General features: G+C 29.9%; 2 protein-coding genes and 1 non-coding gene across 3 annotated transcripts in view; 2 read left to right on the plus strand and 1 right to left on the minus strand.

Moving 5' to 3' along the window:
- The window catches only part of LOC142332366 (putative protein FAM10A4), a 130,953-nt gene that overhangs the window by 29,338 nt on the left and 75,990 nt on the right, over positions 1-25,625 (plus strand). The window lies entirely within an intron of this gene.
- The window catches only part of LOC142332364 (uncharacterized), an 89,583-nt gene that overhangs the window by 15,333 nt on the left and 48,625 nt on the right, over positions 1-25,625 (minus strand). The window contains exons 2-6 of the mRNA XM_075378771.1: positions 15,441-15,548; positions 8,723-8,787; positions 6,705-7,752; positions 4,501-4,556; positions 811-1,015 (exon numbers count right to left, since the gene is read on the minus strand). Of these exons, the coding sequence (XP_075234886.1) occupies positions 811-1,015; positions 4,501-4,556; positions 6,705-7,752; positions 8,723-8,787; positions 15,441-15,548 (1,482 nt within the window). The remainder of the gene's footprint in view (positions 1-810; positions 1,016-4,500; positions 4,557-6,704; positions 7,753-8,722; positions 8,788-15,440; positions 15,549-25,625) is intronic.
- LOC142332645 (U5 spliceosomal RNA) lies at positions 21,242-21,363 on the plus strand. Its single transcript, XR_012758360.1, has one exon. It is a non-coding gene; the product is annotated as a U5 spliceosomal RNA (small nuclear RNA).

The following is a 25,625-nucleotide window of genomic DNA, read 5'->3' on the forward strand; positions in this document are numbered from 1 at the left end:
ATTTTAATAAAAAGGAAGAAAAGGATTTGATATGAAGATCCTGATATGTTAGAACTGTTGCTTTGTGGAATGCAGGGATGTGAAAGTTTTCCTCAGTTTTCAATAAATTTTTCTCAGATTTTTGTTAAGAAGTGTTTTTAATATGAGAATCAATCAAATTACGCTTGATTTTTTTATAATAATCAAATACTAAGCAATGATCAACAAAAAGAAGAAAAATATCATCAATTGTCTATGTAGACAGTGTTTCTATTATATTAGTTAAAAAAAATAATTTTTCATTTTAGTTAATTGGAAAAATAACTTCTGCTTGAAATGAGTCGAAGTGAAGGCTTCAAGGTGATTGGTTTGAATGTACTAAACAAAATAATACACAAACACGTAATATGAGGGTTGAATGAAGGTTCTTAACCTTAAAAGGAGAAGTCCTTTTATTGAATTAGTTAAATAATGTTATTTAAACCATGTGTTTGTTAATAGAATGGTCAGTCAGTTAAAATATTGTTGATTAAAGAACACTTTTACTAAAACAATTTTCTTTATTTAGGAATTCACTGATATATCAAGTTTTAATGTTTATCTTAATGTGATGAAATTTCTGTGCATTTGGTTCTGGATGCAGTTAAATAAATTTAAGTTTATAGTTCTGTTTTACTTGAGAAAATTCCAGCTCTGTTTGCTTGTATTCAGAGTCAGCTATCTACAGCTTTCAGTATTTTTTCATTTAACAAACTTTTTTATTTTAAAACTATTGAGTTATCCGGATACTTATTTTCTAGGTTTAAAAAAAAAAAAAATAGGTAGTATTACCTCCAAAATGCCTGTTGCTGAGATCACGGTATTTATATAACATCTCTAATGGCTTTATTGCATTATCATATAACCGTTTTAATTCTCGTAAGGTTATATCAATTGTTTTACTTAACAGTTGTTCAGTTTCTGCTGCTTCTGGTCCTAACCGCAATATTTCTGCCAGATGATCTCTTGAACGTAATTTTTCTGGTATAATTACATCCTGTAACAACAGAACATTTTTTTAAAAAAATATGTTGTAGTAATATTCATTTTTTTCTTTATTAAGCATCATCTTAAGCTGTTATGATGGCTTTTTTAAAAATCTTATATAGTTACACGTAAAGCTGCTTTTCTATTAGATACATTAAATTTTTTTCTAAAAAAAAAAAGCATAGTTTGCTAAAAACATTTATATATGTAACATATAAGAATAATTGTGTGTGAAAAACTTTTTTAATGCACGTTAATATTTTTAAACATTATATTTATGGCTTTCCTCCTGAAAATACTTTTTTAAAAAGCGAAATAAGTTTAATGATTTAGCAACTTGCGACATAAGATTTTTTATGCATAAATTATTAAAAGTATTAAAATTTTTTAATAGATTTATTAATATTTATATAATTTTCTTACTAAGTGAATTAATGAAATTTGGAACAAAGGAAATTTGGTATTTTTAAGTAGAATAGATCGTGAAGAGGATGTGATGTGATCACAGAGTCAGGGCTAAACCTATATTTTGTTGTTAGCACATCAGAAATAATTAGTATTTAAAGACTATGACTGTTTAGTATTATGCATAATGTTTCACTGCTCAGTATTACAAAACTTCAATGTCTGAACTTGCAGCTTATACAGGATCAATGTATGCAATAGAATGCCTTCACTACAATTAATAGAACGTATTTTTTCTTCTTTTTCTAGTCTGACATTTATCACCTGTTTGAATTGTCATACATCTACTTGTGAATTTTTGCTTCTAGTTAACCAAACTTCTTAAATAAATTGTACTTTGGATTACTCTGTTGTATTGCTTTTTAATAGTGGAAAGTGTTTCTTAACAATCATATTTTATCTTCTTTGCAGCAAATTTAATAGCATGTGCTAGTAAAACAAAAGAATGGAAAGAAGTTATATGAAAAATAAACTTTAATCTATTAATCTTATAAAATACAGGATAGAATCTAAAAGATATGTTCAAAAAATTTCTGAACTATTTTTGTTTTACAGAACTATGTATGTTAAACAATTTAATATTTCCTAAAGAAGTAATTTGTTTTAGTAGCGGTATACTTTTGCCAATATTCATACATTTCTTAGAAACATCTTTCTTTATGTTGTTGATAATTTATGTAATGTCTGTTGTTTTCATTTCACTACCCAGGAACAAGTAAAGATCGATTGATTTCGAGTCAAAAGAATATTGTAGATGCCTTTGAGATTTTATATCGTGCTGTAAAAGTTTCTCTTGACCATCACAGGTTGACACGCTAAACATTGTCATGCAAAAGAGTCATAAGTTTTTTTTCATTTTTCAGAATATTTTCTTCTGATAATTTCATAAGATAATTAGTACATCCAATACTGACATACATTTTCTTATTCCTTGTTATGTCTTCTGGCTGGAATATGATGAATAATATCCATTGTATTAGAAAATACTCTGAAATAACCATTTTGTTTCCTCTTGTCCACGTTTACATCTTCATCAATATTAATTTGACAGAAATAATTGTCTTACTGATTAATCTGTGCCTTTCTTAAGTAATATTTATTTCATAATAGCAAGTTTTGAACCAAAAATGTTGGTACCTCGTGTTATCTAGTAATCTTCCAGTTTGTCTTTAGATAACTATCACATAATTGTTTCACATACTCTTTGTGCAGGTTATGCAGCAGTGGATTGGGTATTCAAATACAACCTATAGGTTAGGTTATAAGGTATTCATCCAGCACACCCAATTGGTAGTGTACTGGGTGATGATCAGATAACAAAATCACAGTAATATTTAAGTTTGTTAAATGTATAAGCCTTTTGTATTAATGAACTTTAGGTAGTTTTTCAGTTATTGTTATTTTTTGTAGGAAAATTTTACTCTCCTTTCTTAGTTAATACTGATTATATATGTATTAAATATTGAGAGATATTTTGAACTGCAACAATTCCACATTTAACATGATATTTACTCTAGCATACAACTTCTGTTTGGCAGGTAACATAAACATGATCTAGCCACATTGTGTTGTAAAAAATACCAAAACTATTTTGTGTACACAGAAATCCTTTAATAAGGATTATTGGTGTTGCAGCTACATTGCATTTAGATTTAGTTATATATCATGATAGCTGTGAAAGAAATAATCATATTACCATTGAATATTGTAAAATGATGTAAATAAAATTACAGGCTATCTCAGGGAAGCGAGAAAATTAAAAATGTATGTATTTTAATAAATTTCTATTTTAACATGAATGTTTCTACAGTTTTCTGTTAAGTAACTTGCCATTTTATTTTTTTAAATAATAGTTGTCAGGTGGGTACCATTATGATGTATGTACTCTTGGGTGGTCTTAATCGAAAATTTTCAATTAATTGCCATTACATGGCTGGTGTAATGCATGTCCCTTCTTGAATTTTTAATTTTAGTTCTGCTAACATTTGTAAGTCGCTCAACATACACCTAGCTCTTGAGCAAACCCCAAAGAAAAAAGTTGCATTCAGGCAAATCAAAAAATCTAGCTGCCCAAACTTGTCCCCATTTTTAGATCCAATATGGTGTGGAAAGAGTTCTCTTAAAGCTGTAATAGACACATGAACAGTGTGACTTATAGCACTTTCTTAATGTAATACTGGAACCATGTAATTTGTGGGAATTGAACTTATTCTTGCCTGAAAAATGTTGTGACCTTGCTTGTGTAATGCGCTGTAGTAACAGTTGTAATGTTTCCCCGATCGTCTTGAAAAAAATAATGGTCCAGTAATGCTAGATGATAAAAGTCCAATATCAACTATTCTGCTTATTTATGTCTTATTGTAATCATTTGGATGAAGTGAGCTTCATCTTGTTATAAACATATAGTGGATTAAGTTTTCATCACCATCCAAATGTTACAACATCTCGTGACAAAAAATTAATATTACTGAACAAAATTAGCATCTTTTATTCCTGAAAAATTTGAATTTTATACAGATAAAACTTAGGTTCTTATGTAAGATTTGACGGATTAATGGTTCACTGATATTCAATTACAGATGTTTAACAGCAGAATGTTTTGAATTCTGTGTTACAGCATTTCAAACACTGTTAATGTTTTCTGGCATTCTAATACATTTTTCTGCTCCTTTATGTTTAAAATTTAATGTGGATCCAGTTTTATCAAAAGTTTTAGCATTTGGAACTTTGAACTAATTGCAAAATAACCTTCATACAATTGTTTTTAAGTCATCATTTTTATAAAACGATTTAACACAGAAAGCATGTAGTGCACCTTACTGTTTTTGTTTATTAAATGACACAAATCACTGATTATTTATAAAGTCGATGCCCTCACTCAAATGTCAAACAAATAACCAAGTTTTTAAATTTTCCTGTTTCACTGGTGTGCCCCGAATATCTCACAAACTCTTTTTCTTATACGCATGCACAAGCTAATGTATACACACCTACACAAAACTGGAATTTTTAGTCAAATTTGTTTTTTACCAGAGTCAAATCTTCCTCAGGTGTTTCCTCGGTTGAAGTTACATCTTCTTCTCCACCTGTAAAATTTTTATTAGTTAAGTATATAAGATTATATTTATTCGTTATAAATTTCATTGTTACTATTACTTATTGATAAGTTTTTCCCTTAATGATACTGTAACTTATCAGTTCTTCAGTTTAAAATATTCAAATGTTTTTCAGCTTGAATGTATAATACTATTTGGCATGTTTTTCAAGCTTAATATTCAGAAATTTTGTAAGTTACAGAATAACTGGTAGAAGCCTCTGATAGTTGTGTTTATTTGTTTATGAAAAAAAATATTATGTGAAAAGGTTTCTTTTAATATTTTAATCATTTCAATTTTTCTTTCCTTATTTGTCTCTGCATTACCCAAAAATGACTCAACTAGTTTTAACAAAACTTTCAGAATGAATTTAAATTAAAATTTTAGTTACTTTGTAAAACATTGTTAAAAAAATAATTATAAACATTGTTAAACAAATGTTTAAAGCAATAATGTATTCTTTATTTTAAACAATATTGTTTAAATCAGTAAATTTGTTACTAAGTAGAATTTATATTATAATTTGTTAAAAATAGCAACAGAAGGGTATAATAGCCCCTTTCTTGTGCAATAAAGTATTGTGCTAGGTTGTGTGAAAATACCTTTATTGTCTGGTTGGTAAAAGTGAATATTATTTTTATATGTAAATGACTATCTTTTTTTATTTATGTATTTATTTTATTATTATTTTTTTTTTGTAATATCATATATTTTTGTAACCAATAAACTGAGAGATAAATAAATTAATGGTCTATTGCAAGTTAAGTTTCCCCAAAAAAATATTTTCATCTTTATATACAATTTTTTCTCTATTTAAATTTTATTTACCCCCACAACTTTTTTGCTGTAGATTCTTCTAAAGGCGATCTGGATGGAATCAAATCATAGTTAGATACAAAAAAAGTTGTTTTAAGGGAAATTTCTATAAGAGTACTCAAGACCAAGTTAAAATCGATTCAACATTTAATTATTAGGTAGAGGATTGATTACTAGATAATTCATTTTATCTTCAAATTTATAGAATTTGCCAATTGTTATAGTTACATAATTTCCATTTAGATAATCAGTTATTTACAAACTGTTAACTGTTATTGGATATGATATTTAAAAAATAAGACTTTCTCATGAATTATCAGTTCAACTGAAAGATATCTTAATAATTAATGTTGTTTGATAAACCTTAAAAAATGAGCACAGTTGAGGTTGATTTCTTAAAGTTATGTCAATAGACTAAATCCAGAATTACTAAAAAAAATTTGCTGAAACAATACAACATTATTGTGTTTTTTTTTTCAAATTAGTTACGGTTTGTTCTTTCCTGGTATGTACTAAGTTTTTAATCAAGCCCCAAATTCCCAATTAATCCGAAACTTTATTTAATGAAATAATCATTTTTCTTTCATTTTGACTTTTAAATTCAGCATAACAAAATATTTTTAATGAACACAATAAAAAATTAAGAAAAAAAATGGTTTGATTACGTGATCTGTAGAAATATGTTATTATTACAATAGTTTTTAAATAAAAATGAATGTGATTTATAGTCAGTTACTCTGTATTAAAAATAAGAAAAAAAAGAAAAAAAATTAACTAAGCAATATGATTAATAATCTATGAATGAGTTACAGATATATAAATTTGTTGTGTTGTAGCATTGATTCAGCTGTTTTTAATTAGTAATAAAATTCTTTGAATCTAAAGAAAAACCTGTTAAAATTATTAAAAAAAAAAACTTTGAGGGAGTGTCTATGTTAGGCAGAAATCTTTGGATTAGAACAAATTTTGTTGGTGGTTTTAACTAAATGTAATATGAAATGCTGCATGTAAGGGAATTCAGCGTTAAAAAGAATTTATATTATGTATATATTTTATAAAATTTAATTATAAGCATTACAGAAGAATAATATGAATCTTAAAATGATTAATTTCAGTAAAATTACTTACTTATATACTTAAATTATAGAAATTGTATGCAGCTAGCTGCATAAAACGTATTTTAAGTTTAACTGCATAAAATTTAAGTAATTTCAAGTTGTAAAAAAACAAATTGGCTGGTAATACAAGTTGTTTTTTTTTTTTTTTTTTTTACTTATAAAAATAATTGAATGTTATATTAATTCATTTACATAGATATCTTACCTTCAGAAGATTCTGCTTCAGCTTCTGTCACAGCAATAGGCTTGGAGGTGTCCTCTTCTCCAGATACCGTCTCTGGCTCGATTTCTTTTGATTCTGCTGATTCTGTTAATTCTGATGCAACTTGCTCTCCTTCTTTACTTTCTTCTTCAACTGATTCATCATTTTCTTGACTTTGTTCAGCTGTTTCTGTTTTTTCTTCCTTACTTTCTTCTATTTCTTCAGCAGATTTCACTTCATCTTGTTCTGCACTTTTTACCTCTTCTGTTGCTTGCTCTGCTGATTCTTCTGTTGCTTCTGTTTCTGCAGACTCTTCTGCCTGTGTTTCTGTTGATTCTTCAGGTTGTGTTTCTGCCTCAGTCTCTATTGATTCTTCAGTTTGTGTCTCTGCTGATTCTTGTACTGTTTCAGCTGATTCTTCTGCTTGTTCTGTTGATTCCTCTTCTGTATGTTCTACTGATTCCTCTGTTTGTTCTACTGATTCCTCTGCTTGTTCTACAGATTCTTCAACAGTTTCTGCTGATGCTGGGGTTTCTTCTTCAGCTGAAGGTTCTTGTTCTTTACTTTCTGCTGTTTCAGCTGATTCAGTTACTTCATCTTTTTCTTCTGCTGATTTTTCTTTAGCTTCTTCTGTCTCTACTTCTCCAGAATCAGTTTCTTTTGATTCAGCCAGAACTTCTGTTTCTTCAGTAGATTCTGTTGGTTGTTCTGCTGATTCTACTTCCTCAATAGTTTCAGTTGATTTCTGTTCTGATACTTCAGCTTCTTCTATAATTTCAGTAACTTCTGCTGATTCTTCTGCTGCTGTTTCAGTTTCAGCCGATAATTGTTCACCACCAGCATCTTCAGTTGACTCTTCTTCTTCATGGACTGTTTCCTCCTCTGTACTCTCTCCCTCACTTTTAGGTTCATCTGCTTGCATTTCACCAGATTGCTCACCACCTTCAGCACTCTGTACTTCTTCACCGCCATCTCCTTTTTCTTCAGAAGGTGTTACTTCTATGTTTTCAGTCTTCACTGGTGTTTCTTCAGTATTGTCGATCGATCCTTCCTAAGCATAAAACCTTAATGAATTTTTATTTGAAAATTACTTCTGTCGACTATTTGTATTTATGTGCTTGTATGTATGTGAATATACACAGCTTTAAAAGTATTAAATAAAATTCATAAAAAATATTATGAATAAATTAATCAGTTTTGATAATGATAGATTATTATTCAAGTTTATATTTAAATAAACTATAATCCGATAATTATTACTTTAAATTGAAAGTGAGAAATATACAAATATTCATTTGAAAAATAATTTCTGTACTGTAAGTAGAAGTGTTAAGTAGGTTTCCTACCAGGCTGATCATAAAATCAGTAGATATTGAGAACTTTAGAACTAAACATTTTGCCAGAAATTACTGGAAACAGAAGTAAATTTATATTTTATAAATAAGCTTCTATTTATTATAAACAGAAGTTTGGAAACATTTGAAGACAGTGTAATATGCACTGTTCATTTCCTACAGAAATTAGTACATTGGTTTTTTTTTTTTTTTATTTTTATATTTATTTCAGTCATTCTTATGGTAATGATACATGTAAAGCACTTGAGGTACAAATGGCACTAGTTAGAGGTTCGTTCTCTGATGGTTAAGGTGTCCATTGTACACCAGTCCCTGCTGATTAGCAGAGTGAAGCCCACTTGGTGGACGAAGTATCACCTGCATTTCTGAGTGCTCATTGAAAAAGATAACAGAAGACCATATCATGCCTTATTCTCCATAACAAGCCTGGTAGATCCTTTTTATTCTTAGAAATTGTTATGTTCTTTTTTTGCATCATCTGCAAGCATTGTGTGCAATGGTGTGATGAGTCCACAATTAGAAAAACTTTTGTGCATACATTATTTTTTTGTGAAGAGTAATATATTTTTTTTAAATTTATTAATGCTTTAAGTTAGTTTAAATTTATTATAAACTTCAATAATTATTATTACTAATGAAAATATATGAGAATTGTTATGAATTTACCTCTGAAGCAATTTCAGTTGGTGTCTCTGTTGGAACATCTTCAGTTGATGTTGTTTCAGCTGCCTCTAAATAAAAAAAATTGCATTTAGCATTATTTTTTTGTTATGATACCAAAATAGTTTATATAATTATTAATTTGATTTTTTATTGCTTGCCAACAGACGTATTTAGTGATGTGCGGTTGGCAGCATTGTGTTCAGCATAACCTCCTGTCTAACCACATGTTCTTGGATTGTTGATATCTTGTTTATTTATTGTTATTTGAGTGAAATGTGTTTAAGTGTTAGTAGCGATTTTTTTTATTGTGTGATTTTAGGAACAATGATACAACATAAAATTTTGTGTGAAACTGGAGAAAACTCACAGAAATGTTTCAGTTTCTGAAACAAGTTTATGGAGATGATGCTCTGGGTCGTAAGTCATGTTACAAATGGTTTTCAGATCTAAAAGTGGTCATCAGTCGATAGAAGCTGACCCTCCACCAGCAAGGCCTTCAACTTCAACTGATGACACCCACATTCATAAGTCAGTGATCTGTCGGATGCAAATCACCGATTGACTGTCAGAGAACTTGCCAAAAAGGTTAGCATCTCAATTGCATTATGCCATGATACTTTGACTGAAAAATTGAACATGCATCGAGTTGCGGCAAAGTTTCCTTGTTTGATGACCGAACAACAGAAAGAACATCAAGTGGGCATTTGTTGGCAACTTCTTGAACAAGCCAATGACGATGAAACATTCATGTAAAGGATCATAACAGGAGACAAAAGATGGGTGTACGACGTTTGGACAAAAGTTCAATCATCAAAAGTTCACACATTACAAAAATCCCTACTAACACTTAAACATGTTCCACTCAAATAACAATAACACGAAAACTAAATAAGATATCAACAATCCAAGAACATGTGCTTACAAAGAAGGTATGTGGAACACAATGGTGCCAACTGCACATCACTAAATATCTCTGTTGGCATGTAATTAAAAATGATAATGTTTAAATTTTTAAAGATCCTTAAATTTATATATATATAAATAAATATAAATTTATATATATATATATATATATATATATATATATATATATATATATATATATAAATAGAGAGAGAGAGAGGTCAAATTTTGGGAAACATCTTAATATTTTCTTGAAATTGGTTTAAAATTGAGTTAATTCATAACTAGAGGAATTGTCCTTTTTGAAAAAGTTAGTCACATTTCATATTTCAAAGCCTAATCCCTATTTCGTTTCAGTAAGTATTTCATATGCTATTACTTAGATATATCATTTGTATTATTGTTTCTAATATTTCATTATTTCAAATTATTAATTAGAATAATTTATAGTAAAAGATATAGAAGACATCAATAACAGCATGTAAGGAAAAGATCAAATCATTTAATATATGATTTTATATTCATATATATACACACTGTTCATAGCAATTCTAAATTGGTGGATCCAATTTAGTAACTCTATATTTCCTGAATTATTCATTGTATCTGACTGATCTACATAGTAGTTGAGAGAGTACTTTGAAATTTTCGAATAACATCGCTAGAGCTCAGCTCATGTAGTTGCATAAATAACTGTTAGATTGCTTATGCTGCTATTGTATGTCAGCTGTGAGTAAGATGGCTACAGTGCAACAAGGTTTTCGGTGTTCTTGAGTATGGCATATCTCGGTTGGCAATTGCAGTGTAGTGCACTTTTTGTCTCTAACTTAATATTGACCCTTTAACAAGGAAGATCAAATGTCATTGGTTTCACCAGTTTGAACAAACAGGGTTTCTCTGTTAAGGCAAGAACACAGTTTGGCAGAGGAGAACATGAGACAAATTGAAGAAAGTTTTATATGAAGCCCAACAAAGTCAACCCATAGAATGAGCAGAGAATTTGGAATACCTCAACCAACTGTCTGACATGTTTTGAGACGTCATTTACTTTTTAAGCCGTACTGCCTACAACTTTTACAGGCTTTGCATAGGTGACGAACCAAATTGTGTTGAATTTTGTGATTAAATGCTTGAAAACATGGAGGATGATACTTTCTTCTGCATTTAATTTTTACTGGAGAAGTGATTAGATACGATGTTTACATGTAGGTTCTACAAAATCTCCATGGATTTGAATACTAGATTGTGATACCGGTGTTCTTTGGTGGCTGGATTTCAATTAACTACGTATCTCAGGACTGGTCGACCTGAGACAGTACAAGACTACACTTCCTTTATATTCACACATATCCTTGAAGTAATACCGTACGATTGTTCCGGAAGCTAAACAGAAAACATTTAAAAAATTTTTAAAAACATGCTTTTAAAAAATATAAAAAAATGGATTACCCAATAAAAATAAATAGAAGATAATTCTGTTTTCAACAAAGTAATATGTATAAAGTTGTCTATTTTTGCAAGACCACAATGAAAAGCATGGGTTGTGATTTCAGTTCTATTTTGCACCTTAACTTTAGTTCATAGAGATTTACTAGATATTATATATTGAAGCTATTGTTTCTATTTTCTATTAAAACTTTTGTCATATTAAAAGAATTTATGTAGATATTGAATATGAAAGTGTGCTCCATGTTTTCATTATGGTCTTGTGAAAATATACAACTTTATACATATTATTTTGTTGAAAACAATATTACCTTCTGTATATGTTTGCTGCGTAATCCATTTTTTATATTTTTTTAAAAGCATGTTTTAAACCACACACAGATGTTCATCCCAAAAACCTACTGTGCATTAAATTCAATTCAGCAAGTAGTAACCCTGGAATGAAAGTGAGCTAAAGAAAAGCATGTAAAAAAGAGATATTATCTCTTAAGACACTATCTGAATGAATTTCTACCTTAACAATGGATGATAACCTGGCTCTTCAGTATGGACTCCCAAGATCATCTGATCTTATGCCACGTGATTTTTTTCTTGTGGGGGTTTATGAAAGATGCAGTTTACATACCGTCTCTACCAACAAATCTGACCGACTTGCACTACCGAATCACAACTGGAGTGAACTCGGTAACACAAAATATGCTTCCTTGTGTGGGACAAGTTCACCTACTGCTTGGATGTGTGCCTTGCAGCCGAAGGGGGCCACATTGAACATTTATAAATTGTATCTGTAAACTATATTAGGAATATTATCAGATGCAATTTACTTCACATTTGTCATTAGTTCCTAATTTGGAATATAGAGTTACAGAATTGAATCCATCATTTTGAATTGTCCTGTTTATTTAATCTGCCTTCTAAAATTAATCTGAGAGCTAAAATGTATATATATATATATATATATATATAAATTGTTTATAGTGTCATTGGATATAATAACATATCAGATATAATGACCAAAACCTTGTCTATTGGGGGGTTGGTTTGGTATGCTGTAATTATATAAATACAGTATGTATATTGTTTATAATTACATCAGTTATTGTGACATATCAGTTATTATGACTTATTTTTCCTACTGCAATACAAAATTTTGCCGCTCATAACGATTGACAGAAGTGACTCATCAGTAACTTAGTATATCTAAATTGTAGCTACAAAAATATTTTGACGGTTAAAATGAGTCACAATTTCCTTTTTCTTACATATGTACTATAGTTTGTTTTTTTTTTTTATCTTCTTCCTGTACCAGATTATTATAAACTGAAGCAGTCGCATATTTAGTTATTAATCTTTTGCTGTGACCGTATTATATCATGCGGGTACAGTATTTTATTTTACGTATCTTGTGTAAGTCATTCAATAGTGATTTAATTATGACTTCATGAAAAGCATTCACGAAAGAGGAAAAGTGCACATTATCTGATGGTTTCAGAATGGTGAAACTAATAAGGACAATGCTTCTTATTTTCACTGCAGACAGAGCTGCAGTGAAAACTTTGCCACTTTTTCAGTTTTACAGAACTTGCTAATGAAGAAACAAAGAGTGTTTGTTTTGATTTAGAAAGGACTTTCAAAAACTGAACATAAAATGTTCGAAACGAATCAAAATAACAGACTTTGCACAAAAAGTAATTTTTACAATTTTTCTCTATTTTCTTTTACTGTACTGTATTTGTATTTATTGCGTATTTTTTGTTTTTTTTTTAATATTATTTTATTGTGGGAATAAATTATTATTTTTAATGATGATTGTTATTACTATTACTGTATTACAATACCCGTTTTGATGGTATATTAAAGTAGTACCGCTAAGATACCTTAACATCAGTTACTGTGACTGTGATTATAATGACCTAAATGGTCGGTCCCTTGGACATCACTATAAATGATATTTACTGTATTTATTAATTATGAAAGGTAGATTAAAGAAAGACAAAGCCATTCATGGTATGTGTAGATATTGGTAAATTATTTGATAATGTCGCGGAAAATGAAGTGTTAAAATTGTTTTTTTTAATTTGGACATAACTATAGGAAAAGAAGTTATTTATAATTTGTACAAGAATAAAATAACTGATAAGTTATTGTTAAGAGTAAAAAATTAGGAAAGATAAGCTACAAATAGAAGTAAGACAATGATGTTGTTGTCCCCATGCTTGTTAACTTGTGCATGGAAGAAACAGTAAAGCGACTAAAAGAAAAATTTAAGTGTTGATAAAAAAACCAGGAATAAAAATTAAAAATGTTAGAAGTTATTGAATATATATTAATTTAATTGAAATAGGATTGAGTAAGAAACAGTAATAAATATGGATTCATTGCTGTAAGCAAAATTCAATTTGAAAGGTATATACCACTAAAATTAGCCAATTTTTAAGGTTGAAAATGGTAATTGTATTAAAATAATATTTAATTGTAGAAGTGAGCTAAAAATGGTGTAAGCATGTTGTAAAATACTTGCAAAACATATTTTGAATTTTACTATCTAATTCATTCCATAAGGGATAAATTAAAATAGTAAAGGGAGAAAAGATATATATATATAAAACAGATTGTTAAGGATATAGGTTGCATAGGCAGGAGGGTTTGGAAAGTCTGGATTTAAGGATTTAATTAACTGATCAGTTCAACCATCAGGTATATGCAACTACTACTGGAAACTGAGTTTCCATATTGGTCTACAAGATCGTCCAAGAATGCACTGGTTCTTCAGGTCCTGGGATCCTCAGCATAGGGCATAAATTTAGCAGGATCATATCTGCACCCACAGAATTAATAATATGGAAGGAGGAACAAAAATGTGGAAAACGGGTATGTGGTGAAAAAAAAACAATCTAACCTATTAGGGTAGATTGTGATAGTTTATTGTCTTGCCTAGAAAACACGAGTGAGTAAATTATGTTGATCCTAAGAGATTGACACAAAACAAACAGAAATGGAAAATGTTAAAGATTAGTCAAATAAGAGATTATATAAAAAAAAAATTATGTGATTAGGTGAATATCAGGCAGGCTTCAGAAAAGGAAGATCATGCATCAAATAGATCTGGAACTTGAGAACATTTTTGAAGGTTATATATATAGACAAACAACACTGGTCACTTTTGCAGCTTTTAGGAAAGCATATGACTCCATCATAGATAGACAGAACCTCTTTGAACCTCGTAGAAGGATTCGGCGTAGATAGTAAAATAAGGGCACTCACAACAGACACTCAAGGACACCACCTCCAAGATAAAATTCACGAGGGAAACTTCAGCACTATTTGAAATACAAACAGAAGTTAGGCAAGGAGACTGGCTCTCACCATTGTTATTCAACGTGGTTTTGGACAAAATTATCAAACGGTGGGAAAAACATGTCAAAGGGATACGTCTGGAAAGAGCATAAGATAACAAAGCAATCATCAATGGCCTGGCAATACTTAGCACGAGAAGTACTGAAACTGTTACACAAAATCGCTGCCAAAAGAGGATTAAAAATATCATACAAGAAAACACAATACATTGAACGGCAAAACAATGACACAAACCATACACACAAAATACTGAAACATAAGGAGAGTCAAAAAATTCAAATACGTAGGGGAGTATATACAAACGGAAGATCAAACAAGGCATCCAACATGGAAAGAACAGAAAAACTTCAGAAAAGATACAGACTCACATGGTTGCACTATAACAGGCGAAGTATATAGTCAGGTGAAACTCTAGACACTACAGGACCGTTGTGTTACCAGAAGCACTCTACGCATGAGAAACTCCACTGTTGGAGCATCAGGCATCACAAAAATAGAAAAAATACAATGGAAAATATTTAGAAAACGTTTTGGAGCAGTATATATTGATGGCATATAGATGAAGAGATCAACCAGGGAATTATATGAACGAATGGACACACACAGACATGATCAGAAAATGCAAACTTACATTTTATGGGCACATACGCGAAAGAACACAACAGACTCATGAAGAGGATCTTTGATGTAGTGAACAGCTCAATCAGGAAAACCAATTGGCATCACAAAATAGAAGAGAACCTAAGACAAGCAACAGTCAGATCAACAGGGAAATGAAGGAAGAAAGAAGAAAAGTTAGAAACAAAATTATAAACGCAAAATTTGAAGTGGAAGAAAAGAAGAAAACAGCAGCAGTAAAGTGGACAGAACAAAGGAAACAAGAGCACAGTCTAAGAATGAAGAGATTTTGGGAAGAGAAAAAAAGAACGCAACTTAGAATTGCATAATCGTGAAATATTCAAAAACTGTCCTTATGTGTAAAAATGAATAATAACAATAAATTACTTGATCTTACCTTGAGGTGTTTCTCCTAGTTGTTCTTTCAGAGCTTTTTCGATATACGGTCGACATTCTGATTCTGATGGTGTTGGTTGTACTCCTCCCCATCCAAGTGCGCTGACTTCTGTAAAAATAACAAATTTTAAAAATTAACATATTACAAAATTTAAAAAAATAATTTTTAATGAAATTTAACATTTTGATATATAATTTCTACCTTACGAACCTTGGTAAAATGGTTATTTTATTTATTTATCTAATTAGGTAGAATATGTATGGATTTATTAAAAAATATTTTGAAATTATTTTTAATGTTAGTTAGAATCGTTTTCAAAGAACTATTTTTAATTTAAAAAATATATATATCAATCTGGTAATACAACTAAGAATCACTTTCCAAAAACTTATAGCTTCATTTTCTTTCTCTCTCTCTCTCTCTCTCTCTCTCTATATATATATATATATATATATATATATATATATATATAAATAAATAATGTGTATATTCTATCTCTGTCTGATTTCACCCAGTCACCAATTTTACTAAAATAACTGTTCCACACCCCTGTAACGTCATTGCATTTCATGCTGTGTGCTTTTTCCTACCATTTATCTATCTATATTTCTCTTCTTCCTGCGGTATATCTCACGGATATTATAACAGAAAATAAAATAATGTCTCTTCACCATAACATTATTTGTTATCAGTTCTACCAACATAATTATTTCTGTGTAATAATTTCTTACTTAATTTTTCTTCTTTAATTATAATTTCACATTATTACTGTAAAAGATATTGTATCATTCATAGAAGTTCTCAGTATTGACTTTTTAATGATTTTATATATATTTTTAGTATTCCATTTTCACCCAAATGTATATATATATATCTTATATATATATATCTATTATTGCTTTAGCATTATCAATTCGATATTGAATGAGATTTAAGGTGTGTAACAAATATTAAAAAAAAAAAACCGGTGAATTTTGAACACAATCAAATTGCCTGGACAACTTTGGTTTTACAAAATAATTGAAGTTTATATTTTTGATAATGTAATTATATATTGTTGTCATTAAAAAAATCTGATGTGGACACCATGCCCGGGACTCTGTGGTGCAAGTGATAGTGTCTTGGCTTTTCATCTGGAGGTCCCGGGTTCGAATCCTGGTCAGGTATGGCATTTTTACACACTAAAAAAGTTGTCATTTATCTCATCTTCTGAAGCAATACCTAACGTGGTCCCAGAGGTTAAAAAAATGTGGACACCACTTAACTTCCTTGTACATCTATTAAATTACATATACACATTTTTTTTTTTAAATGAAAAGTATATAAAATTTTATTTCATTAATAACTTCTCATGTTTTTTCGTTTATTGTTCTTATTGAATATTATTTATTGTAATTTTTTTTATAATCAGAGGTAAATAATTATTAGTAAATCAATATATTTAAAAAAGTTAAAAAAGAAAAGGAAATGAAGTCTGATTCGACCAATGTACCTTGCAAGATCCAAATATTTCATTAATTAAAATTTTATTTGGCTATAACTCTGGAACCAATGAAAATAAGTGCCATATGATATTCGTTGAAAAGCTCTCAATGAGGGCTTATTACTGCAGTTAACAAAAAGTCCAAAATCCAATTTGTTTTTGGGCTTTTTTGGACACTTGGTTCAGTCGATTACAATCAAAAGGAGGTGCACAACTAGATGTTACAACAATTCTAAATCAAAAATTTCAATATCCTATGACTAATCGTTTTTGAGTATACATGCAGATGTAATGCCCAAACTAGTCAAAATGGATTCTGGTCAAAATGGATATTTCCGTTGAAATCTGAAAACCGAACTTTTTGGCGATCACAATACTTCCTCTACTTCGTACAAGAAAGTAAAGATGAGTTGTAACCATCTAACTTTAAATATGAATAAAACGGTTGCATTGTGCTTCTTAGGTAGATGAAATATTGATGATCGTATGGATAGAATTCCCATTAATGATATTCCTAATATTTCTGTTGTCCATTAAGTGAAATTTCTGGGTGTTCAAAGTTTTCATGTAAGATGATTAAATTGGTTCCTTTTGTAACAAAATTATACCGTACTGTTTTGCTCAGAAGTGCCTTTACAAAATGCTAAGCTTGTCTCATTATTAAATGTTTATTTTGTCTCCATACATTCTCATATAAAGTATAATGTTATATCTTGGCGGTGCTCTTAAAAATATCTGAATGAGTTTTCAATATACAAACATGGGCTGTCAATTCATTATCTGACATTCATAAATATAAATTTTGTAGATCTATATTTAGAAAATTAAATGTGTTAACTTATCCTTTTGTTTGAACTTCTGATCGTGCAATCTTTTCTAAAAAGAATGGTCACATTCTTAAAAAATAATAATGTCATCTTTATTAAACCAGACAATGGAAATGTTTTCATATAACTCAACCCAACTTAACAAGAAAAGGTCTTATGCTGTCATTCTCATTTTTAATAAATTGCCAAACCATTTGAAAAAATCTTCCCACAATTTATTTAAAATACAATTTAAAAATTTATTTTATGGAAACTATTTTTTTATTTATTTATTTTTTTTCTGAATCAAATGATACTAATCAAAAACAAAAACAAAAAAAATACGATTTATCTTCATCCCGTTCAGTATGCACATAATTATATGCTCAAAATAATTTTCAATTGTGGTTTTTGAATTTTATAGTAAATTTTTGTATTTATGTATTTCCCTTAACATTATTTCATGTATTTGTATTTGAATAATTAATATGTACTTAAACACAAGGATTTTTTTTTTCTTATAATTGGTATTAATAATTTATCTTACATTGACATTATCTATGTGATGTATTTTTATTTTCCAATCAGGATAAAGATTTATTTGTTAAATGAAATGTTTATTTAGCTAACTTCATATTTTTCTGGGACAAGAATCTGTTTAATACAACATTTAAATCGCTTAATTTAGATAGATTTTTTGAACAAAAGACCCCCCTGCGATTTATGTAGTAAGTATTTGAATTGTTAATTTGGCGTTTTATGCAACCCGTGTTGGAAACAAGAGTCTTTGAACAGTTTCACTAGTACAAGAAAGAGTTGTCTCCACACTAAATCCCAATAAAGAAACGGTTGCCGTGCCGGCTAATAGAGGATACTAGCATGACACATCACAGATAGAACCTATGTAAGCTTACCTGATTCCTACGGTCCTCATCCATTAGATGAAGAGAAAAGGAAGGTAAGAGAGAACTATGATCCACTTATAGAGGGACTGCCTCAGATCTAGGTGGATTGCCATAGTTTTCTAGTTTTTCTGAGATCCAAGTTCCGTTATAAAATCTGATTTATCAAAGACAGTCTAGATAATATATTTGGGGAAGTTTGATATAATTTCATAGTTTGATTGATTGACGAGTTGTTTGTTTCCTGAATAGCGTCATCTGAAATCCAAGTATAGTGATATGTCACAGCTAATTTTTAATTTTAAAATATATATCTACAAAACCTTTGTTTTAATTTATTAGAATTAGTTTTTTCCCTGACTGATATATCTTTTTTTAATGATAAAGTAACGTTTCCTCCGTACGTGTATAGTTTGTGTGTGAAAATCGTGCAAATCTTACAATAATTTAATGATTTTTTTTTAATTTCACAGAACATCGGATAAATTATAATTATAACCAGTTCAACCGGTGATAATTACGTTATTAGATTAAATTTCGGTTTTGTTTGCAGTTTTAATATCATTAACGTGTAGCTATTCTATCTGAATACTTGGCCAATCTTCTTATTTTTCCGTCTTTAAAAGGAATTTATTGGTAAAAATAATTGATCTAAAATTAACTTTATTTTTAGTAAAACTTTGTTGAATTTTTTTTGATAACAAATTTTATTTAATCATCTCCTCATCTTAATGAAGTGAAGTGGATTTTTTTTTTTACAATTTGGCCTGGTAGTGTGTCAATAAGTGATCCTTTAATAGAATCTTAGTCACCATGTACGAGTTAAAGTTAATTTCTTTTATTTTCTCTAAATTTCTTTTTTTAATTGTTCATTTTATTTAAAGTTCAGAAACGTCTTTTTTATCTGCGGGCATCAAATGCTGTTAGCATTAATTAATGCCAACAGAATAGTAAGTGAAGATTACACCATTTCTGTGATAATGGATTTGTTTTGTGCACGATCTACCAAGATCAGTTAACCTTTGGTATTTTAATCTTTTATCCTTTATTTCTTTATCGAAGATGATACTCTCTGGGTTGTTTCAGATATTGCGGTATCGTTGAGATATTAATGGATGCAATCTGTCATCTATACCTTGCCTACCAACCAAACATAGGTTGGTAAGTAAACGTTTTCTGGCTTTAAGCCAAAAAAACTTATATAAGGGGTTTTTTATGTTAATATTTTCTGCTGGAAATTCAAGTACAAACTATTGGAAAATATTAAGATTTCAAGATTTTAAAAAAGATTATTTTAAACAATTGAAATGAGAAAGTAAAAAAATAGCATGAACTTATTTAAAAGTCATTCTGTATAATTCTAAAGAAGTAGGATTTTTATTTCAGAGCCTATGCATTGTTGTAAGCAGATTGATATTTCTTCAAGTTATTCTTAATGTGCATTATATATTGTAATGACTTGTATTTTTGGAAAGTGGATCCTTGTCTTGCCAAAAATTGTTCTGTTCTTTACATTTTCTCATTCAGGATACTTTTGAATGAAAAATAAATACTATTATTAATAGTAATTATAGACAGTAATTTTTTTTTTAATGTTTGTGGGAGTATGTTACTGTATTGGCATTTTGAGAGTGTTTTGTCCAAATTATATATTTAAAAAATGTAATATTACTTTTTGCAGTTGTCAGGTTGTCAATGAATATAAATATATTCATTATATAATACAAATATATAAATTGTATATTATATGTTTGTAGTTTTTTCTGTTTTATTCTTAGTTTTGAATGTTATTTTCTTTCCGGTTTTTTTTTTTGTTGAATTTTTTATTTACATATATTAACTTGAAGTTTTTACTTTGTATAAAATAGTGAAAGAATGTGGTTTATATCCATTTATATATATCAAATGTTGTTTGAGGTGAATCCATTACCTATAAAATTTTATAACATGAATTTTATTTACAAAATATTATTAAATTCAACATTTGTTTATTTAGATTTTGATTATAACATTCCGAAAATGTTTACTAGATTTTCTGACCCTTTCACAGTGAGGTTTTTTCTTGCTTTTTTTGTTATAGATAGTTGTCATATATTACAAAAATTGTTTAAATAATTTTTACATTTTTTGATTATTTACAATTTTTTTTTACTAAAATAATTACTGTACATACAGTTCTTGCTAAAATGATAAATTACTCTGATCTCCTTAAATGTTGCACGTATCTTTTGCAGTTTAACTGTATGTCCTTTCTTCACCCTTACTTTTGCTATCGATAACAAATTTGGCTTAGCGACATCTCTTTGGGATATTTTCATATACCATTGAAATTTAAATAATTAATATGGACTTAAACACAAGGGTTTTTTCTTTCGTATAATTTATTTTACATTGACATGATCTACGTGATGTATTTTTATTTTCAAATCGGAATAAAGATTTATGTATTAAATGAATTGTTTATTCAACTAACTTCTTATTTTTTTGGAACAGAAATCTGTTTAATATAACATTTTAAATCACTTAATTTAGATTAGATTCAACATTTTTTTTTTAATCTCCGGGTCCGCAGTTAAGCAATATTTTTCCGCAGAGGATAAGATGAAACTGCAACTCTGGTTTCTTTTCATTTCGTATAAATCTTTCGCGTGTTACTAAAGATTTCCGTTTTAAAAGAAACCTGTTACAATTCGTCGGTTCAAAGTTTTCACCTCGCCAACTGCTGTGACTAATATGCTAGTCATTATATCATCTGTTGTGTTTGCATTTTATATACAAATGCGTCATTTTGTTAGTATTTTAATTTGGTTAAATAGTACAACAAACCCCGCGCTCACCCGTCCCGCCTAAGCCAGCCGACAGTTGACAGCCTGACGAAGACAGGGGCAAACCTTTAGCTCACGTAATGTGTTTAGTGGTGATTATCAGGTGTTTCAAAAACGAAACCCTAAGATTAAGAAGGTAGAAATCACGCGTAGGTAAATTTTATTTCTCCGTACATGTCAATTGGCAACACTGTACTCAAGGTTAGCAGTTTGTAACAGTTGAAATGTCTTTATGCACTAGTATTCACCAGTATAAATTCGTCTCTATTTTGTTAACTATGTCTTTTTCCATTGACGAACGTGAGTTTATTATCGACTTACTGCGTGTATGAATCTTACGAACGAGTGAAAGATAAGTTTTGGATAAAATTTCCCAATTCTTCAGTTCCTATTAAGTCAACAATATCGCGTTTGATTAATAGATTTCGTGAAACCGGGAGTACACATGATCGATAAAACGCAGGTCGACCATCACTGTTAACAGTAGAAGATCTGGTGGATGTGAAGGAACGTTTGACTCGCTCACCCAGAAAATCGCTAAAAAATTATTTTCACTGATTAGACTTTCACTGTCTACAGATTACTAAAAAATTACAAGTGCATGCTTATCGCATCGGCGTCGTTCAAGAACTGAAAGCAGTAGACGACGAAGAACGTTTACAGTATTGCAGTCGGTTTCGTTGTCTTGTTAATGACCACGGTATTGAAATTTTGGACCGTGTTTATTTCAGCGACGAGGTTTCACTCGGCTGGCTACATTAACAGCCGTAACTGCTGAATATGGAGCGCTTAAAATTTTCACGCGTTTCACGAACGACAACACGCACCTAAAATTAGTGTTTGGTATGCGATCTCCCGGCGTCGTGTAATAGGGCCTTTATTTTTTGACATCTGTAAACGGTTGGTTTATCGAAACTTAATCGAACAGTTTATTGCCATGTTAGATTTACACGAACATGAATGCCGGTTCCTGCAGGATAACGTAACTTATCATACTGATAATGAACTGCTGCATATGTTACGGAAATGTTTTGGCCGTAATTTGATATCAAAAGGGTTGTGGCTCCAAGATCCCGGTTGCTAAACCAGCAGATTTTTTTCCTTTGGGGGTATTTAAAAAATATAGTTTTTAAAAAGAATCCTCATACGCTTGACGAATTGAAGTCTAACATTGAAAATGAGATTTCAATCATTACGAAAAGTGCAGATGTTATGATATGAACGTGTACGAACTTACAACGAGATCACAGGAAATCATTTGAACATCTGTTGTAAAATTATTAAAGGTAATTTGAATATTGTTGTATAAGTACTTTATTAATATTATTATTTTTGTAATAAATTCACGTCCTCAAAAAAAGGGGTTGCGTCCTTTTTAAAACACCCGTTAGTATCTGGAACAAAAGCAGTGTGTTACAACGTATGCCAATCTTTTGACGGTACAGGCGCTGTTAGGTAGATTTCATTAGAAAGCTACCTATTGTAATGGGTACCATGATTCGACTTACGGAAAACTTCGACATATCTTCGCGTTTCACATCCCCCAGACCCCAAAACGACAGTCGGTTCAAAAGTTTATATATATATTTCACTTTCTTGTGAACACAATAACTGCCGTAGTTTTGCGTGTCACTTTCAAATTGATATATAAAATATAACGACCCAAAATCTCGGTCGAGTTTGTTAACGGACAAATTCGGACCATGGGGATGGAAATAGGGGGGCTTTTTCGAAAAAACAAAATATCGCTATAACTTTCTTATTAAGTAAAATATCGAATTCGTTTAAAGTTCCTACTATTCTTTGGATAAGAACCTAAAACCTTTCTTAGTAAAGTTTTTTGATAATACAAACCATTGGCCCAGGAGTTTCGAAGACAAAAAAAATCATACCCGCCCCCCCCCCCCCATTATAGAATCGATTTAAAGTGGTCGTTAGTCCTCTGAACATTACCTAAAACTTTTGTCTGATGACCAACCCTTACGGTAAGGGATGACTAAAATGTTGATGGAATTGTAAGTAGATGGTGCTTGTCGTATGCTAAACATGTGAAATTTTTTTCACATGCAACAATTTTCGTATCGAGTAAATTTGAAGTTTTTCTTAACTTTAAGGAGGAAATCTTTTTTATTCTCTACTTAGCACCGGTTAAATCTACCTCCGCCTTCCGGCGTGCTGAAAAGGATTTTATTTACTTAAAGAGGCTTTTTACATTGAAGAATACAATTATTTTTCTTATTTCGCGGCCCCTGTGTCGGTAAATCTCTCTTTCATTATCCGACCCGGGTTGTACTTAGTCTTATTATATTACTATTGTATCCGTTCTTAGAATGTTGGATCTGCAGTATTTAGTTTTGTAATTTGAGGTGCGAGTGTAGAAAACCGCGTACTTAGAATATGAAAATTTCTGGATAACGCAGGGCTACTATTCCTCAGCTTAAATCATAAATTTATATGTAATTTTTGACATCGTGTCAATGCAGTCTTTAATGATTTAGTTCTGTTCTTCAAAACTATCATCGAACTGTACATTTTTACAGTAGTATAATATTTTCAACGGTCTTTCGTGGGAATCTCGATTGTTAGACCGGATTTTTCATAAATTTTTATTTCGACATAGGGTGATAAGTACAATACGGTTTACCACGGGTCGTTCTACGCGGTCCAAATTGAAACTCTACTGTTTAACTTTATATCAAGGTGATTAGGTAGACTGCCATTCTTATCCTTTCTGTAACGCCAAAGAAACGACCGATTTCTTTGGGCTTGTTTATTTGAAACAGGGTAAACCGGTAAGTCGGCGTGTGACCTGGCTATGAGAATCCGCATCATATCCAGGAGTTACAACAAAAAACCGACTGCAGTATATTTTGGGTAAACCGGGAATCGAACCCTAACTTTGATGCAATATCTACTGCTGAATCCTTGACGACGAACGAGTGACCCAGGGAGGTTGCACAAAACTTGCAGACCCGGGTGAAACCTGGTTCATCAATTAGCATATAAGATAATATATTTATTTATGTTTTTATTAAATCAATCACAACTATATTCGTTTGTTATCCGATTGATTTCCATTAAAATTGTTGTGACAGTTTCTGTTTGTTAATTTAGTATTGTATAAAAAGGTGACAAAGAATACTGTAATGATGTTTTTTTAAACGTGCGCTTATGTTTGTGTATTGGCTTAATCCCAACCGAGTTTCTCGTCGTTAACTATATTTTGTTTTAGCTCTGCTGCACTAATTTTATTTGCTAGATTTTTTTTATTTAATTTGAATGAAAGAGAAGAATATTAGCTGTTACTGAATTATTTGGTGTTCGTCTCTGGATTTGTTCAATTCTCTTACTGTAACGGAAAGATTGTAGTAAAATTAAAAAAAAATTACTATTGAAGTTTTTTTTTCCTTGAAAAAATTAAAATAAATACGTCCTCGGCGGGTAAATTCCTAAATAAATTTCATGGAAAAATAGGAACCCCCCTTTTTAAATTTCCTAAGGTTTTGAAATTAATTAAAATTTATTGATTTTACGTTTTATCAATTCAGGTATTCCGTATTTAAAAAAAAATATACTTGTAAATATTTGAAAAAACTACAGCGGTTATGAGAAGGTTATAAGGAAGTAAAATTGACAAGAAGAAAAATTTGAAATTTCAAAACTGAAATTTCTGTTTTTTTTCATAATTGATTTAATCTCAATTTTGTCCGTTGGAATGTACTGCTGGTAAATTGAAATGTTTCATTGCAAATTACAAAAAAAAAAAAAGGAAAGGTTAATCGAAGAAAGGGGTAGATCCCTCTTTTTTAATTTTAAAAATGTGTTTTCTAATTAAAAATGTCTTGTTACAGAACGTTTTTTTATGGAAATCAGTGTTAATTTTCAGATTTTTTCCCGAAATATTTCCCCATGTTTTATCACCTAAAAAGGATGCGTTCAAATGATAATATTACAGACTTATATATCATTTATAATAACTTGTTAATCTATGGAATTGAATATTGGCGTTTTGTTCCTTACGTTGTTATATTAAATCTATGATTATTACCAAAAAAAAGGGATTTTTCTTTTAGCTGACCTCCTTGGAGGAATTATAACATTTTAGTTTCTACTTCCTTATACAAAATAAAGGAAGTATTGTGATGGTGAAAAATTTCGGTTTTCAGATT

This window comes from Lycorma delicatula, chromosome 11 (assembly GCF_047948215.1).
Source record: "Lycorma delicatula isolate Av1 chromosome 11, ASM4794821v1, whole genome shotgun sequence".
Taxonomy (NCBI): domain Eukaryota; kingdom Metazoa; phylum Arthropoda; class Insecta; order Hemiptera; family Fulgoridae; genus Lycorma; species Lycorma delicatula.